The following is a 14,227-nucleotide window of genomic DNA, read 5'->3' on the forward strand; positions in this document are numbered from 1 at the left end:
CTTTGCCAGCCCAGAAGCTCCTCTTCCCTGCAGAGAAGTGCCAGGGTGAATGCTGTCCCCTTTCCTCCCCTCTTTCCCTTTCAGCCTCCAGTTTGTTCTGAGTGCTCAAGACACTCAGCAGCAACAGAGGCTGCTCTGCGCAAGGCTCATCTGCTTGCTGGTAGGAGCCCGGCTCTGGTTTGGGCTGCAGAAGTGCCCAGAGTCTCTGGGGTCAGCCACAGCACGGGTGACCTGTTGGAGCGGCCGCAGCTCTCCATGGGATGCCCCATCTTGTAGAGCACAAGTTGCAGAGCAACTCTTCACCCCACTCCCACTCAGGGGTCCCTGTGGGAGAGGGGACCTTCGTGATGCTCTGCCTGTGGCCTCCTCTAGGAGGGTGGTGTTAGATTGTCCACAACGAAAGGTGGCAAGGGAAAAAGGGAGAGGTTAATTCGGAGCCAGGAGGACAGAGGGACCAAGTAGCAGTGACCCCTGGCAGGCTCCAGGCTGCGGGGCTTGGCAAGCCACGGGCACAGCCAGGAGCCGGCCTCTGAACAGACCAGGAGAGGGCACGACGCATTGCCAAGGCCACGCCAGATGGAGCAATTGGACATGGGGAGTTGTTTGGGGCGTTCTGACTCTCGTCTGTGTTTTACTGTCTTTCCAGAAAATCAACCGGACCCCTTCGGATGAGGAATGCTTCTTTGACCTGTTGAGCAAGTTCCAGAGCAACCGGATGGATGATCAGCGCTGCCCGTTGGAAGAATGCCCATCGGAGGCTGCAGAGGCAGCTGCCACACCGGTCCCTGCCCTGGAAGAACGGATATGTAAGCACTGATGCGTTCATAAGTCACTATTGCTATGGGAGTGATGCTGCTCCCATGGTGTGGCCAGCTGTCGTGGTTTTACTGTGAATCTTACTGTTTTATACTGTTTTCCCCAAGCCTCAGCTCTCTGAACTTAGCAGTCCTTTGGCAATCTCCATCGTTATTTAAGGAAGAAAGAAACATTCTTATGTTAATGATTGCTGAGGGAAAGGCTGGAGAATACAAACTAAGGCTTGGAGAGTAAACCAGCAAGAGAAATGCAAAATATACTTGGATTTTTTCAGTGCGGATCTTTTGAAGGTCTGGCCTTTTGAACAGTGAGGTTGGCACGAGGACTTCTGCCTCTGCCAGCATCTCCAGGAGGAAGATGCTGATGGTCATTACTGAGGGAGCCTTGTAAGAGCCTGGAGAGCTGGGGCATACAGAGGGCTGGGGCAGGCTTTCACAGGCAGGTTAAAGTATTGCCAGTTTTTCTCAGCGTTGCCATGGAGGAGGAACTTCTGGATTTTGTACAGTTCTTGGATGCTGTGGTGATAGGTGCTGTGTAAGAACAGAGAAGCCGGAAGGATGGATAAACAGTAGGAAGCTCCAGCAGGCAGACAGCTAGCTCACCCATAGGAAGAAAAGGGATAAATTGAGGAAGCTGTCTGACAAATAGATGGGACAGGAAAGGCAGGTCAGGTCTGTGTTTGCACTTTGGTTTCACGTCTTTTTTTATGATACGGTGTTGAGGTCCTTTGTTTAAACCAAGCTGGAGAGAAGCACTAAAATGTGCAGGTCACACTTGCACGCTTAATCACCATCACAAAGGGCTCAAAACACTTCATTTGAAGTGATGGATTTGTTTATCGGTTTCCAAATGAACACGAAGTACAAACAGGAGAGGAGGAGACCCCCAAGATCCCTCCGAGTGTGGCAAGAGCTGCAGCATGAGACTGCTCAGAGAAGGGGATGCCGGGAGCAGTGAGAGCAGAGCAGTGTGGAGAAGGTCAGGCTGTGGCAGGAAGGCAGGTTGGCTGTGAGGTGAGCAGGTTTTTGTCTTCTAAAAATAGGGTGGAAATGAGCATCACTTTTTCAAGATACACATTTCTGATACAGAATTGTGTTTGGCTGTAACAGCTGTGTAATTTAGAAGACTGAGTTTAAAATATGGAGCTTTATAAAGAATGTACAAGTAGGCACAGGCTCTGCTCTCGTTTGGTCTCTGAGCCTTTTGGACATGTTATTTTCAAGGTTTCTTTGTGAGCTAAAGGGGAAGAAACTCATGTTTGCGTTAGCACTGAGATTTTTATGTGTTTCTGCAACTCCACGAGCTGGGGCTTTAAAAAGAGCACGTCGTGTCGGGAGGCTCGGGGCACCCTCTGCTCAAGTGCTGTGTGCTCACTGGGACAGTAACACCAATTCGGCTGTGTTTCTTACAGTTTTTTTGCTTGTCCCTGTCCTGAGCACAGTGTCTGTTGTTTGGGAGCCTTTCGCTGCCCAGCAGCTGCCAGGAGCCAACAGGCTCTTTCCATTGAGCGCTGCCCGAGAGGCGTTTCCAGCGCTGGGGGCTGACTCACTTGCTTTGCAGAGGTCCTGGCATTGCTCGTGTGCTGTGTTTGAAAATCCTCCCTTTGTCCCGTTGTTCCTCTGCCCTGTGCGAGCCCCTCGGTGGTGCCGATGGGATGCTGCCTGGAGCAGGCGTGCAAAGCTGGGGGACGCTGCCTGGGCACGGCTGCGCTCCGGCTGTGCGGGGCCTGACGGCTCCTCCAGTGTTCCACTCCTGTGGCTGGAAAGCACCAGGCGTGTTGGGTCTCTGGATGGGATACTCCCCCCAGGGGTTTATAGAGTATAGATTATATGTATAGGTTCTGGACCGGGACCCCTGCCACCAGCTCATGCCAGCCCCCTCCCAGCAGGCAGAGCCTAGGCTGGCTCTGCTCAGCTCTGCACGATGAGAAGAACCAGACCCCACGAGTGTTTTCCTCACACGTGCTGTGACGCAGGTCCTGCAGCTCATCACAGCCAGAGTGTCTGCAGGGCTCACCTTGACAGCACCTATACTTGAGCTGGCCCAAAAAAGGCCGGGCTTCTGGGGGGCCTGGAAAGGATGTGCCGCCAGGTGAGTGGCTTAGCCAGGCCTGGGCTTTGCCAATTACCTGCCTGTAATTACACCCAGCCCTTGGGACCCTGCAGGGTGCCCATCGCCAAGCCGGCGATGCTCGGGAACTCTGTGCTCACCTGCAATCGCTGGCACCTGCCCAGCCCCGAGCGAGGTGCGGGTTGGCCCTTGTGCAGCGGTGCCTCTTGGCTCAATGGTGGAAACCCGAGTGGAAGCAGCAGTGGAAGCTGCCTGTAGTTGTGCTGGAAACAAGTGATCACTCACCGGCAGCGGTTAATGTCAGGGCACTGGATCTTCAGGGCTGAGGTGGCATCTTTGGTGTCCCCCAGGAGCTGGCCGAAGCGCAGTAAATAGCAGGGAGACCCTCACGGGAGGTCCAGCAGCAGGAGGTGTGACTGTGAGGTTCTGCTCTTTACCCTGTCAAGGCACCTACTTTTCCCCTGTGCTGCCTGATGGTTTTGTGTGTGCATGGCAGGTTTGTTGCGGGAGGCACGCTCTGGAGTGTACTGCGCTGTTTTTGCAGCCCCACAAATTGGATATGTTCACTTGAGAAGTATATTGGCCAGGGAGCGTGCTGGAGGCAGCGTGCACAGCCCTGGGGGAAGATGTGCTCCAGCTGGACATGGAAACTGCAGCTCTGCTGAACCAGAGCTTTTCCGCTTCCCACAGGGAAGGCAGGGCAGAGGGTCCTGCTAAAAGTGTTGGCTGCTGGGCCAGGACCCATGTGCAGGCAGGCTCCTCGCAGCCGGCCCTGCTCGCCCTTCATGCAGGGCAGCTCTGGGGATGCAGCGCAAGGCCTTTTCGGGAGGTGGGTACCAAGGGCTGTGCTGTAGCACCGGCCTTCAGAAAAGGGAGCGAGTGGTTGCGAGATGGGGCAGCGGGTTTTGCTCCCTGTAACACTTGTTGCTTTGATGGTAGGTTTTGGCTCACTTGCGTTGCTGGCACTGGGATTGTTCCTGCTCCGTGACGCGGGGTGGAAGGAGATGCCGACGGTCACACAAGAAGCCGGCATCCTCCCCAGCTCAGCCCCAGGAGGCCTGGCTGTACAGTGAGCCCCGGTCCCTTGCGGGGGAGCGTGTAAGGCTCAGCTGCAGCCCGGTTGGTTGAACAGCGGTTTGGTGATGAGGATTTGGGCTTTCTGCAGAGCAGAACCGCAGCTGAGGCATGAGCAGGCAGAGCTGTGACCCTGATGTGTGCTCCTCTCCCCGCTCACAGCACAGTCCTCCTTAATGGCGTCTCCACAGACGGAGGAGTTCTTCGACCTCATCGCCAGCTCCCAGAGCAGACGGCTGGATGACCAGCGTGCCAACGTGGGCAACCTGCCAGGCCTCCGGATAACACACAACAACCTGGGGCACCTGCGTGTGGAGGGGGATGCCCAGGAGCCCGGGGACGAGTTCTTCAACATGCTGATGAAGTGTCAGGTACCGGCAGGGCTGAGTGGGCTGCAGAGCTGGAGGGGGGGACACTAGTTTCTCCCACGCGGGCAAACGCCATCCCCTGATCCCACCTGCCCTGCTGGGAAGGGCTGTAGCCAGCAGCTGCCCACCCACAGCCTCAGGGACCCAGGCAGGTACTGGTCTTTGCCTCAGGTCCTTCTTTTTACCCTGTACTGAGGGCTGTGCTTTGTTACCGCTCTACAGGGGAGAGGGCGGCTGGAGAACCTGCCTTCCATGCAGAGCCTGCAGCCCTGGGCTGGGTCCCTGCTCTTCCCGTACGCTGGAGCCCGCAGTGGGGTGCAGCACTGCTGGTCCTGCTGCCCTGCACCCCCAGACGGGATGCACGTGTTCTGGACACCTTTTGGGCACTGGTCCCAGCCCGTTACGTCCACGACAGGACTCTCTTATCAGTACTCAGTCCTAACACCTGTTCTCCTCCCCACACAGTCCTCCAGGATAGATGACCAACGCTGTGCACCACCAGACTCCATCCCCCGTGGCCCCACCATGCCGGATGAAGACTTTTTCAGCCTCATCCAGCGCGTCCAGGCCAAACGCATGGATGAGCAGCGGGTAGATTTGGCCTCAGCCCAGGAGGAGGCAGCAGAGGAGCAGCAGAGGCCTGGTTCCAGCTAAGAACTGGGGTTTGGCTTGGGGGGGTTGTTTTGGTTTCATTTTGTTTTTTAAAAAGAAAAAAAAAAAAGTGTAGGTGGTTTCAAACCCGAGCGCTCCTGCGCTACCACAGACTTCTCTCAGGAGCCGCCCCAGGGACACGGGAAGCCATACCTCCGTTGTGTTGCACCTGGCTGCTCTGCAGAGGCAGTGTTACAGGAAGGCCCATCAGATGGGGGACAGTTTTTAAACAAGGGTTTTTTTAGGACACACGGCCACTGTAACACCGGGCACAGCATGAGGGAAGAAGACTTTGGCAGCCCCTTTGCTTATCACCTAAAAATCCAGGAACTTGTGCTGTCGGCCAGAAGAGGAGCCCAGAGTGAGTAGTTAACTCCAGCCTTGATGTCTTTTATTTCCACAACACTTTTAATTTAATGGGGGAAGGAAAGAGCATCTTTTCCATTTTGAAGTCCTCCTGTCTTGCCTGCATCACGAGGTGACACAAATTGCTCTGGATCCTTCCCTGGAATGCCTTGCTCAGCTTTTTTCTTTCTACAGGAGGAAATGAGCCCAAGTCAGAGGTCACACCAGTGCTTTTAAACCTCAGCCCCACCCCAGCTGCAGTCATGGTCCCACACACCTTAAAGTTTATTTTAGGTTTGCCGAGGACTCTGCAATGAGCCCTGTGACACCCCCTCTGCTTCCCCAGCCGCAGTCCCGTGCAGAGCTGTACCGGGACCTCCTGAGCAGGAGCCAAAGCCTTGCTCGCCCTGAGCTTTAGTGGGATTTGGTTACCTCTAGAGAACAGCCGTGCAGCAAAGCCCAGCTTCAGCCTGGGACAAAGCCTGAAAGGTAACTGCCAGCCGTGCAGCCCAAACTGCAGGCCTGAGACAGGGGCCTGTGCCCAGGAAGGGAGGAGGGAGGTCTCTGCTCATCTGTTCAGCACAAGGCAAAATGCGGGCAACTCATCCCTTCTGGTGCCGCTGAGCCAGAAGTCTCGTGCAGGATTGTGCTGTGCGCCAGGTGAGTGTGCCCGAGGCAGAAGCAATGATCCGCTTCGAGAGCCAGCAAAGTTTCCTGCCCATGGCTTGTCAGGAGAGCAAAGCAGAACCACCCCCTCCTCCCTTTTGTGTCCCAACAGCGGTCAGGGATAACAGCCCTTCCCTTCCCTCGTTTCTTCCCAAACCAGTGCTGAGCTTCTCTCAGTCCCTGCAGGCCCCGGCAGAGCTGCTCCTGGCAAGGCACTCCGCTTCTGCCCAATCTGTCTCCAACAAATGGAGCCTCTCGAGAGCTCCAGACTTGGGGTGTTGGCTGGGAAGTCAGTTCCACCCCACAGACAAGCACAAGAGCCTACATTTGCTTTCGTTCCTTCCCCTTTTGGAACAGTTGGAAAAGCAAGCCCAGGGAGCAGAAATCTAACTTCAGGAGGTGGAGTCTTTTTTCCTTCCTTGACTAGATAGGCTATCTTGGACTTCAGAAACTCCAGTAATGAGTTCTGCCAAAGCAGGTATGTTCCTATAGAGAACAAATCAGCACTTTCTATTTGAAATGCATTTGATGGAAACATTTCCAACCAGCAGTAAGATTTTTTAGACCAGTGATGCTGCTCATCGGGCATTTAACCTGCCTGCACTGACCATGTGGAGGGGTAGCTGCATTTTACCTGCTACCAGGGAGCACTCACCTGCTACGCTGCTGCATGGATCGCTTGGCCGAGGCTCGGCCTCCTTCCTGGGGCTGGTCAGAGCTCTGGAGAAGGGATAGGAGGACCTGCCCAGCCACCTACGTACTGACCCAGCTCGCATTTGTAAAGAGGAGGAAAACATTGAAGATGACTTGATCAGCTGCAGGCTTGGGCCTGTGCAGCTCTCAGCCAGGGGGTGAACTGGAATCTGACCGTTAAGCTTTCAGAGATGTTAATTATTTGCCATATACTTGAATGTATGAGCTTATTTATTTTTTACATGTGCATTTGCTAATGTCATTTTAATGGGGAATTTCCAACCCACAGGTACTTTTTTTTCTAAAAAATAATCTGCCAAATGAATTAATATATTAGAAATGAATACAGCTCAAGGGGAAGGGGGGGTTTGTGCTTAATAAATATTTGTGTCTAAGCTTCAGTGACAACACTTCATTTCCATTATTTCTTGGCCAGCCTGCCTGCTAGCAGGGCTAATGCTGGCCCTTTGGAATGGGGGTGGGTGGTGGTCTCCTGTGACAGACATCACTACATCTAAATGTTAAGTAAAGGGTGTATGGACCCACCTACATATCCCTTTACATTAAGAGCATGCAGGTCTCTTGGGCATCACCGCCATCCCCAGCTCTCTGCCTGCCTTAAATGCACAGCACCTATCTGACTGCATGGCTGTGGAGGGAGAGTGAGCCCCGAGCGTTCCTTGCCCAGAGCAAGGGCCCAAGCCCAGAAGTTACCAGGACGACAGGGCAGACAAAGCAGTGGCCGAGAATAGACCCGCTTTTCCCTGTCAGCTTGAGCCTTTCCTTTCAGGCCCTGCCTGAGGGCTCCGGCTCAGCCCTGTCTCGGTGCCTTCTCGGCGCCTGGCCCAAAAGCTGTGTCTTGTTTCCCCGGCAGCAGCTACCAGAGGAAAAGGGCGGCGAGTGCTGCGCAAAGCCCTGGCATCAGCCCTTAGTGAAGATACTCACAAAGCAGCAGGCAGCAGTGCTAGCTCATTCCAACGCAGCAGGCGTGAGCAGGCCATTAGACTTCGCTAGTAAGTGGGCCTGAGAGCAGCAGATTTTGGATCCTGAGCCCTGTGAGGATAAAGCCAAGTCACAGCTGGTCTTCCCATGCCCCACTAACTCATGCTGGCCACTGCCAGTCCTGATCAAAGATTAATGAAAAGCCATCAGCTCATTCTCATCAGGCATTCTCACGCCTTCTCAGTGCCTGCACACAAGCAGCTCTGTGCTAGCAGTCTCTGTGTGTGACTTGGGGACAGAACCATGCCCCCAGGTACACAAAAGCTAGAGGCTTGAATTCCCAGGAACAGGTGAAATCCCTGTGAGTGAGTGATGGGGTCTTACCTGCTGTCTCTCTGTCCTTAGCAGCTGGGGAAGGGAGCACATGCTCTCCAGGTAATGTTCTCTCTTTCAGAGTCCCTGTGAGCAGGAGACAATGGCTACAAATGAATCTCCAGAGCAGCTCACAGCCTGCAATGGTTGCTGCTCTGCCGTACCCTGCAGCAGCAATGTCCAATGCCAGCGTTCCCCTTGCCCACACTGCCAAGGCACCCAGGCGCGCAGAGCTTGCTCCCATGTAGGAAAGCGTTCTCCAATGCTGACATCCGCCGGATAGACGCGGGATTGCCAGGGCCTGCGCAGCGCTAATGCGGGCTGACTCGGACGCGCTGCTGCTGCAGCTGTAAAGTGCAGGTTACTACAGAGCAGGGTGCTGTCCCCGGTGCAGGCCTGGAGGTGAAGAGGAGGAACTCTAAAAAAATCAGCAGAAACACAAGATACTGATCTCTCCTACTCAGCTGTACACAGGCCTTGAGAGGCACTTGCGAGACAGGGCTGATGTCGGGCCTGTGGGGATTTTTGTGTTGCTCATCTGCCAAGTCACGTCAGGGCTGAGTCTCCGCACTTACCTCAGCCCTCCCCAGAGCCTCGTGCTGTTACTGCTCCAGCCGTCATTGATCTTCATCTGGCTGGAAAGGCTCTCAGCCTGCAGGAAGGGATGTGCTGGCCCAGAGCACCCAGGCACTGTAAATTTCAGTCTGGAGTTGGACAGCTTTTGGCAGCTCTCCATAGCAATCTCCTGGGACCCCACTAGGCTAGAACACAGCCATGGGCTAAGTTAACTCCTGCACAGCTTTGCAGTAAGGCAGGGCCATCCCCGCACCAAATAGCCCAGCCCAGGGACACAGCATAGACACATGCATGCAGGGGTTTGAGGGGAAGGCTCGCTCACCCTCACTGTGCCTCTCTGCCTACACTACAGTAGGACCTGGCAGCCCAGAACCCACCTACACTAGACCCTATGCAAGCAGCACAAATAAGCAGTAGATTCATTTCACAGCCCCCAGCACCCCTCCTCGCTGCCTGCACTGATGCTACAGGAAAAGAAACGTACCTGCCCAGTTGTCACTTCAGCGAGGCAGGCAAATCTCCCGGAGAGGCTCCCAAGTGGCTCCTCGGTTCAGCTGAGCCCTCCACAGCACACGCAAGCGTGGCAGGGTTTAGAACTGCCGTCTCTGCGTAAGGCAGCAGGAGGCACAGTCCCGCGCAGCACCCAAAACACATTCATGCACACTGGTAGCAAAAAGCAGCGGGGGGTTATGTCAGGTAGCCCCAGCAAATGAGCCTTTGCACCCCAACCTCCCTCTTGTTTGGGTCAGCGCAAAGGCCTGCCCTCAGCAAGTCCATCACCACTTGCTTCCCAGCCCCCCGGGGCCCCCGTCTCACCCACCTTTACCAACCACCACCGCCTTCCTGCTGAGCTGGGCCAGAACACCAGTAACCCCTGCAGCTAACAGACGCGACCCATCAGAGTCCCACACTGGCCGGATTAATGCTGGCATTTGGCTGCACTACAAAAGGAGGATTTGCTCAAAGAGGCAGAAAACAAGAGGCAAAGTATTTGCCATTTTGCAGAAAAGCCCTTGTGGGACAGGATTCAGGAACAGGATCCATTCCTTAACAGCCACCGTGAAATGCTTCAAGGAATGGGCAAATGGCCTTATATTTGCCACCAGTCCTGTGAATACTACTTTGTGCCCCTTGAAATCACCACCTCTCCTCTGTGCCGCAAAGACTTACCCTGGTCGGCTGCACCTTCAGTCGCTCTCCTCTGCTCTGCTGCACCAGGCCTTCACGTCACTTTTTTCCCATCTTGACACACCTCCCGTTCAGGAGAAAGGCTGCTTCTCTTCTTCCCGCTCCTTTAGTCTTTAGCTAAAGCAAGGTCTGCTGGGCTTCTCCTAGACAAAGCATGCTCACCTCTGTCCTCTTTCAAGAACAGACACACTTCCTGTGACACAACATTTTTCAGAAAAACCCGCTTCAAAAGGGAGCACAAAATTCCTTTACCTGCAGTCTATTAGCAGCAAAACCTGTGTTATATACAAATTCCCTCGCATAACTGCAACCCTCTCCCCCTTCCAGCTGAAAGCCCCAGAATGTTTTCTCATGAGAAGCACCGATTTCCTGCGCCGTTGCACACTGCAGCCTCAGTGCTTGGTGCTGAGTCCCTGGGCGCTGCACGCCATACACGCCCTGCCTGCTGCAGACCTTTCACAGGCAATGGCGAGCAAGCTCTCTGCGCTCCACACCAGCGCCTCACCCTGAAGATTTGCCCACTCCCCGTAATCCACTGCTCCCTGTTCTGTCAGTGATGTTGGCCTGAACCTTCAGAGCAGCAGCAAAACACCACCACCCTCCATCCTCAGATCTGCGTGCTGCAGGGCCAGGCACGCTGTCCTGCCTCCAGAGCACCTTAGGGCCAGAGGATGCTGGACTGAGGAAACACTAAAATCTAGTAATGGCCAACACGGACAGACTTTGCTACAGTTTCTACTGTAACGCAACAAAAACTAGCACCACCTTTCTGTAGCTGGGGCACAGTAACAGGTAAGAAAGGCAAGGAAAACATTATAAAAAAGTCAGGTTGTAAATGAACTGTTTCCGAGGCAACACGGATCTTGCAACAGCTGCTCTGTTCCACCCCATCAAAGGCATTAGCACAATGGAAGCAGAATGCTGCTTTTCAGGTAAGAGGTAATAAAACAACCACTCTTCCAGCAGAGTGCTAATATGTGCCAGCAACTCACAACAGGGTGAGCACACAGCAGTGTTCCAAGATACAAGACTCCTGTTTCTTAATACACAGATCGCTCTAGCACCTAGTTATTTCAGAGCATGCTATATTTCTCTAGGGCCTGCACACACACATGCCAGCTGACGGATGAAGTTCCTGCCCCTCAATGCTGTTTCATCACTCTGAACCTATGTACCAACAGGAAAACATGACTACTTTCCTGTCGCTCTGATCCATGCTTGTCATGCAACACGTATAAAATTACTATGAACACTTCAGATGAATGAAGTGAACTCCTTAATACATGCAATGCCCTCACTGAATACTTGGCTGATTAAGGACCATGAGCACCTGGACATGCTTGGCTGAAAGAACTGGGTTTGTTCAGCCTGGAGACACAAAGGTTAAGAGGGATTTTACTGCTTTCTATAGGTCGCTAATCAGAGGGCATAGAGAACAGAGAGACAGGCTTTCCTCAGAAGTGCACAGTGTTTGGAAAGAAGGTAATGGGCGCAAGCTGAAACACAGGAAATTTCAGTTAGGTGTTGGGGGTTTTTTCACTATGTGGATTGGTCAAATACCAGAACAAAGTCCAAAGAGTTTGTGGGATCTCCATCCTCAGAGATATTCAAGACAAAACCCTGAGCATCCTCCTCTAAACAAGGGGGTTGGACTAGAAACCTCCAGAGGTCTCTTCCAACCTGAATTATTCTTTGATTGCAAGCTTAAAACCATAAGAAAGTAGACACTTCACTGTACTTCAGGCTAATGGACCTTGAGAGCAGTTAAACTTTCATGCAGACAGAGGAAGTAAGCCCTAACAAAGCGCAATATGATCACCTCACTGCCTGATTCATCACTACCTGGGTGATATATGCTGGTAAACACCTACATTTTTCATCTATTAAATTATTATTTTTTCTTCTAACTGATCTTAACACGCAGCAGTAGCATTAATAAGCTCCTCAACATCTGTCATGTAACTCTATGACAACTTTCTAGGTGCTCTACTTATCTCCAACATGCTTCACAAATATTAATTTTGCCTTCATGCCCATCCTCCCCCTCACCAACAAGGAAGTTGCATAACCCCAACACCAGGGAGCCACTCACCGACTCATCGCCCCGAGTGGGATTCCTGACCGCGGGGGCTGACGCTCCCACAAGGCGGCTCACGCCATAACCCACAAATACAGAAGACTTTCAGCCCTGACACGAAGGGCACAGAAGCAAAACTCTGGAAGATGGCAAGGGGAAAAAAAAAAAGCAGCACATGACTGCAGTAAGAGCTACCGATCTGACTCTCCTGCAGGGTCGTTTTGGCTTTGTCAAACTCACCCAGGGTGGGGGCACATCTCCCCAGGTGATAACAATTGCCTCTTCTGCTCAGCTGCTCTGCATGGGATGCAGCTCTGCAACCAGCTGCTGCCATGCAACACCTGGGCCAGGCGACATTGCTACAGCCTCCAGCTACAGCTGCACCTCCCTGGGCCAAAGCACACAGACAAAGAATTACTGGCTCCCTTCTCAGCAGAGAACAAAGCAAGGCACCTGAGACTGCTGAAGCACTGAGACTTGCCTAAAAGTCAGCAAAAGAAGTACCAGAAAAAACATCTGCACTCCACCTCCGAAAACATTAGCTTCATCAAAGGCAAAACTACACAAGACAAAGACACACAACAGGGAAAGACCAATGCCCGAGTTTATTTTAAACACAAACCATTGAAATCAGGGAATAAAGGTTAAGAGTCTCTCTTGCCATCAGCAGAACGACAGAAATCCCATTCGTCAGGTCTGTCCCTTGCTGTCAGTCTCTGGGGGGGCTTCCCCACTTTCTCCCTCCGTGGGCTGACCTTGAGACCCGGTATCTGCCGAGCTTTCCAGAAGCAGTTCCAAGGCTTCCTCACCAGTCACACGTCTCACCTTCTCCCCTTTGGCTGCCAGGATTTCCTCGATATTCCTTAACAGCGATTTGAAAGCCAACAGTGACACCACAGCAAAGGCCGGACCTAACAGTCAAGCGCAGGCTCGCTCTTCCATGCTTTGCTCTCAGGATTAACACTACACAGTGACTAACCATGAGTACCACCATGGTATTTCTCCATAAAGTTTTTGGGAAGCAGATAAAACCACTGAAACCTTCCGGGACTATTTTCATCCATTAGGATCAATAATTTAGCAATTACAGCTAAACAGAAATTTAAAAAGTTATCTAAGGGAGTTAGAAATCATTGAAATTCAGCAGCTGATGGGTCTACGCATTTGAAAAGCCTAGCCAGGGAAACCTAGCGGTGATTTAATAAAGCCTGAGGGAGAACAGAAGACCCCCCCCCCCCCCCCCCCCAGTAATTCACCTGCTGGCACCAACAAGGATGCCTGTGTATCACACAGCTTCTGCTGCTGCTTTACAGCATTTATTTAGATCCTAAGTAGTGACGTTCAAATTACAGGAGATTATAAAGTTCAGTTTGTGTGCTTTAAGAAACCAGATGAAACTGAATTATACCCAGCAAAAACTTTGGTTTTCTCTGAACCACACTTTAAAAGCATCAAAGAAATAATGTATCAGCTCGGGAGGATCCCCTTACAACTCCTTTTCCTTGCTAAACACGAGCGTTGCTGGCACACCTACCTCTTTCCTTCCAGATCTGAAAACCATCCCAGGTTATCGGCTATGACGTGGTGATTCCCGCAGCCGGGACACTTCACGATCACCACCCCGTTATGGTAGGCTAACTTGGAAATTGTTTTTGCTGATCGGGTCTGGCAGACCTACAAAGCAAACAAAATGGGTTTTATGACCACGGTGACTGCAGCTTCTGGGCCTTTTGAGAGAAAAACATTTTATTCACCTGATTAAAAGGCTTCCTTCCCCCTCCCTCATCTCTAACTATTGCAAGGCGGCCTGATCCTGTCACGACGCCGCGTAGCTGTGTACTAACGCGCTCCGCTGGACCGGACCCCGGCGGAGGCCCACCCCGGACCGGGGACTTTTCTCCGGGAAGAGCCGTTTACCTCAGCCCGCACGGCCGCGGCCCTCACACAGCGCCCTCCCGGCACCGCCCCCGCGCACCTTGCAGGTGTACACCAGGCGATAGTGCGTGGCCCGCGGCTGCCCCGCGGCGGCGGAACTGCAGACCGGGCGGCGGAGCGGCGGGGGACGGCGGGGCCGACACGGCGGCGGCGGGGCGCGGAGCAGGACCCCGAGCAAGGCCCGCGCCGCCCGCTGCATGGCGCTGGCGCAGGCGCGGGGAGGGGGCTGCCAGTGAGGCGGCGGCGGCCATTTTAGGGGCGGGCGGCGGCCATTTTGGGGGCGGGCGGCGGCCGGCGGCCGGCCCCGCCCGCCCCGCCGCGGGAGGCCTGAGGCCGGGAAGCGAACAGCAACCCCGGCCCTGCGGTCAGTGGGACCGGCGGCGGCCGAGGGTTCTGCAGCTCCCTGCAGCAGGAGCAGGGCCTCGTCGGTCCGCTGGGGCTTTAATTACAGAGC

The 14,227-nt window shown here is 53.6% G+C and overlaps 2 protein-coding genes and 1 long non-coding RNA gene across 3 annotated transcripts in view; 1 reads left to right on the plus strand and 2 right to left on the minus strand.

Moving 5' to 3' along the window:
• Positions 1 to 7,093, plus strand: part of GPSM1 (G protein signaling modulator 1) — a 60,651-nt gene extending 53,558 nt beyond the window's left edge. The window contains 3 exon segments of the mRNA XM_052814388.1: positions 647 to 806; positions 4,123 to 4,331; positions 4,794 to 7,093. Of these exon segments, the coding sequence (XP_052670348.1) occupies positions 647 to 806; positions 4,123 to 4,331; positions 4,794 to 4,982 (558 nt within the window). The 3' untranslated portion in view covers positions 4,983 to 7,093.
• Positions 5,349 to 7,622, minus strand: LOC128154176 (uncharacterized). Its single transcript, XR_008239275.1, has 2 exons — positions 6,646 to 7,622; positions 5,349 to 6,476 (listed from the first exon to the last, which is right to left on the minus strand). It is a non-coding gene; the product is annotated as an uncharacterized LOC128154176 (long non-coding RNA).
• A 4,802-nt stretch (positions 7,623 to 12,424) lies between these two features.
• On the minus strand, positions 12,425 to 13,998 carry DNLZ (DNL-type zinc finger). The gene is made up of 3 exons (XM_052814400.1): positions 13,814 to 13,998; positions 13,373 to 13,512; positions 12,425 to 12,700 (listed from the first exon to the last, which is right to left on the minus strand). Exons 1-3 carry the CDS (start codon positions 13,970 to 13,972, stop codon positions 12,529 to 12,531), a joined length of 471 nt encoding a protein of 156 aa, XP_052670360.1. The 5' UTR covers positions 13,973 to 13,998; the 3' UTR covers positions 12,425 to 12,528.
• Positions 13,999 to 14,227: the final 229 nt, after the last annotated feature.

The sequence above is a fragment of the Harpia harpyja genome, chromosome 19 (assembly GCF_026419915.1).
Source record: "Harpia harpyja isolate bHarHar1 chromosome 19, bHarHar1 primary haplotype, whole genome shotgun sequence".
Taxonomy (NCBI): domain Eukaryota; kingdom Metazoa; phylum Chordata; class Aves; order Accipitriformes; family Accipitridae; genus Harpia; species Harpia harpyja.